Genomic DNA, 3337 nt, shown 5'->3' with positions numbered 1-3337 from the left:
TGTTGGATCAGGCCAGTGGCCCATCCAGTCCAACACTCTGTGTCACACAGTGGCCAAAAATACCAGGTGCCATCAGGAGGTCCAGCAGTGGGGCCAGGACACTAGGAGCCCTCCCATATTTTCCAATTAAAAACATGTCTGTTCATATCTTGCAGCTCTCAGACATCTTCTATGTGGCTCTTACGTTAAGCAAGTTCGGCCACCCCTGGTATATTCCGTAACTGCTACAAAAAAACCCGTTTCCTTCCGTTCTGGCCTGGGCTTTCCTCCCCCCTCCCCAATCAGCAATTCTAGGAAGAACTGATCTTTTGTTTTTAAGCCAGTTATCGAGTATGGAGCGAGGACTGGTTCAGTTCTCTAGCTGGATTTCTTTTCCCACAGAAGATGGACTATTTCTGCGCGTCAGCCGTCATTCTTCACTCTGTATATTTATGTTGCGTCCGGTGAGTCTCCCCACCCCACCCCACCCCACCCAGTTTCCTTGGCTTAATGTTAATCAGAGGGATGGAAGGAAGTAAACATTGGTCTAAGCCAGGGGTCCCCAGCCTCGTTGAACCTGTGGGCGCTTTTGGAATTTGGAGAACAGTTCGTGAGGGCTTCCACAAAATGGCCACCTCGAGAGCTCGGCTTGGCCAGCCACAAAATGGCTGCCGTGCTGGGTGGTTCCACAGAATGTTCGGCAGTCCCAAGCCAAGCTTCTTCCTGTTACGGAGGCCACTATTTTCAAAATGGGAGCTCCTTGCGGACCCAAGGGTGATGCCTCCTATGTTTTGTGAAACACCGCTTCCTCCAGTAAAGTGGAGGAAGGTCAGACTTGTCTCTGCTTCGGTGAGGAGATGTTTGGGGGAAGAAGCAAGTGAGCACCTCATCCCGGCCAAATCCTTACAAGGTAATGGGACTGGCCTTCACCACGCTCCCTCTCCCACATGCAGAGGGGAAATGGGCAAGACTGACCCTTGCAGCATGCCACAGCCCACCGTGTCTTTCTGACACGCTGTCTCTTTTTTGTTCCAGGACGCTGGGGTTGAAACGTCCGGCTTTTGCCACCGCCTTTGGGGGCTTCCTGCTCCTCTTCTTGGCCTGCCACATCTCCTACCTGACGCTCGTACGCTTTGATTACAGCTACAACATGGCTGCAAACGTGGCCATCGGTGAGGCCCTGCCTGTTGTGTACATAATGGTTAGCAGAAACAAACAAAAGGAAGGGAGAAAATTCCAGTCCAGAGCAGACTAGGTAACCAGAAAGGCTGAAGGAAGAAAAGAAAACCTGTGTGTAGAATCGTCCCTGTCAATTAAAAAGCTAAAGTTAGAATACAGAAGCTTTAAGCAAGCTAAAAATATTAAAACCGTGCATCAGAATACAACAATCTTTAGTTACATACATAAGGTAAAGGTAAAGGTTTCCCTTGCTCGAAAGCCAGTCGAATCCGACTCTAGGCTTGCGGTGCTCATCTCCATTTCAAAGCCGAAGAGCCAGCGCTGTCCGAAGACGTTTCCGTGGTCATGTGGCCAGCATGACTAAACACCAAGGCGTACGGAACACTGTTACCTTCCCACCGAAGTGGTCCCTATTTATCTCCTTGCAATTTCTTGCTTTCGAACTGCTAGGTTGGCAGGAGCTGGAACTAGAGACGGGAGCTCACTCCATCATGCGGCACACTCGGGTCTCGAACTGCTGAACTACTGACCTTCCACAGCCTGCAGTTCAGCATCTTAACCACTTGAGCCACCGCAGCTCCTAGTTACATACATACATACATACGGACATATACACGTGTGTGTGTGTACCTTCCCCTCCAGTATAAAACCTTCTTAGAGAAATTGTATTCATGGGGGTGTCATACAGTTGCAAGCATCATTCTGTGATGATGTACATTTACAAATCGCATAAAAATACAATCCCCTCCAGTATAAAACCTTCTTGGAGAAATTGTGTTTGTATTCATGGGGGTTTCATACAATTGCAAGCATCATTCTGTGACGATGTACATTTACAAATCGCATAAAAATACATATAAACATATATTTAACATAGGGCCAGTCACTGGAAATGTCCTTGCCCCAGCAGCAGGCGCTTCCGTAACCAAGGTTCCCTCTAAGCTGTGGAGTCTTGTGAGCAAAAATTCTACGTTTTGAGCTCCGTTTTGGCATTAAAGTTGTGAGTGAGCGATTTGGCTACTGCATAAATTAGTTTGCTCCTTCCCAAACTAAGGCAAAAATGTGTGCGCCGGAGGCTAAAAAACTGAGCTAGCTCACACTAACTCAGCCTAGAGGGAACACTGTGAACGTTTGAACTTCCAACACTGGTTGCCGTCGTTATGAGTTACCATGAACTTTTATTTTGTTTATTTTATGTCTCTCGCTGGCACCTAAAGGAGATTACACAATCGACGACAGTGACATAAGAATGGCATAACACGCTCAGCAAACAGTGCGGTAAAACCGGATTACGAGATGAGATAACGCACTCGAAACAGTGTAATGTGTACAATAGAATGGTCGGGTACACAGAGCAAAAAAATGCACTGCCGAAACTAGATTACAGGACTGAACAGCCGTGCAGTGAAACCCTCTCGGGACTGGGCTGGGCTTTACCCCAGACCCGTAAAGGAACACACAGCCTGATGGAGTTGTGGGTGTGGCCAAACTGCAGAGTGGCTAAGCTGCCGGGCACATGAGATGTAGGTTTTCCAGCAGTGGTGGTTCACTTGCAAGAGAGAGAGAGAGCTGGTTCAGGGCAGCAGGACCGTAGCTTGGTGGTAGAGCATCTGCTTTGCACGCTGAGGGTCCCAGGTTCAATCCCCGGCACCTCCGACTGAAAGTATCATGTAGCAGGCGATTCAGAAGATCTCCACCTGAGGCCCTGGAGAGCTGCCATTACAGAGAGTAGGCAGTAGGTCCCCCGGCTTGCTGTTCTGTTTCTGTTGGGGATGGTGGCCTGGGAAATGCACTTGGGGATCTGGGGCTGTGAGAGACGCCACCTGGTCCTACTGCCACCCACACTGTGGGTATTAACACTACAGAGCCAGTTTGGTGTTGTGGTTAACTGCGCAGACTCTAAAATGGGAGAACCGGCTGGCTTGCTGTTCTGTTTCTGTGGGGGATGGTGGCCTGGGAGAGACGCCACCTGGTCCTACTGCCACTCACACTGTGGGTATTAGCAGTACAGAGCCAGTTTGGTGTAGTGGTTAACTGCGCGGACTCTAAAATGGGAGAACCGGGTTTGATTCCCCACTCCACTTGCAGCTGCTGGATGTGACCTTGGGCAAGCCATAGTTCTGTCAGAGCTGTTCTCTCCAGGACAGTTCTGGAAAGAGCTCTCTCAGCCCCACCTACC

The 3337-nt window shown here is 49.4% G+C and overlaps 1 protein-coding gene across 2 annotated transcripts in view; it reads left to right on the top strand.

The window, feature by feature from the left end:
- Positions 1–3337, top strand: part of PGAP3 (post-GPI attachment to proteins 3) — a 26090-nt gene that overhangs the window by 17673 nt on the left and 5080 nt on the right. For both annotated transcript variants that reach the window (XM_015416331.1, XM_015416330.1), the window contains exons 5-6: positions 382–443; positions 1015–1151. In XM_015416331.1, coding sequence (XP_015271817.1) covers positions 382–443; positions 1015–1151 — 199 coding nt within the window. The remainder of the gene's footprint in view (positions 1–381; positions 444–1014; positions 1152–3337) is intronic.

Source organism: Gekko japonicus, unplaced genomic scaffold, assembly GCF_001447785.1.
Source record: "Gekko japonicus isolate JY-2015 unplaced genomic scaffold, Gekko_japonicus_V1.1 scaffold875, whole genome shotgun sequence".
Classification (NCBI taxonomy): domain Eukaryota; kingdom Metazoa; phylum Chordata; class Lepidosauria; order Squamata; family Gekkonidae; genus Gekko; species Gekko japonicus.
The sequence above is the reverse complement of the archived record's forward strand: the minus strand, read 5'-3'. Positions and strand labels throughout refer to the sequence as shown.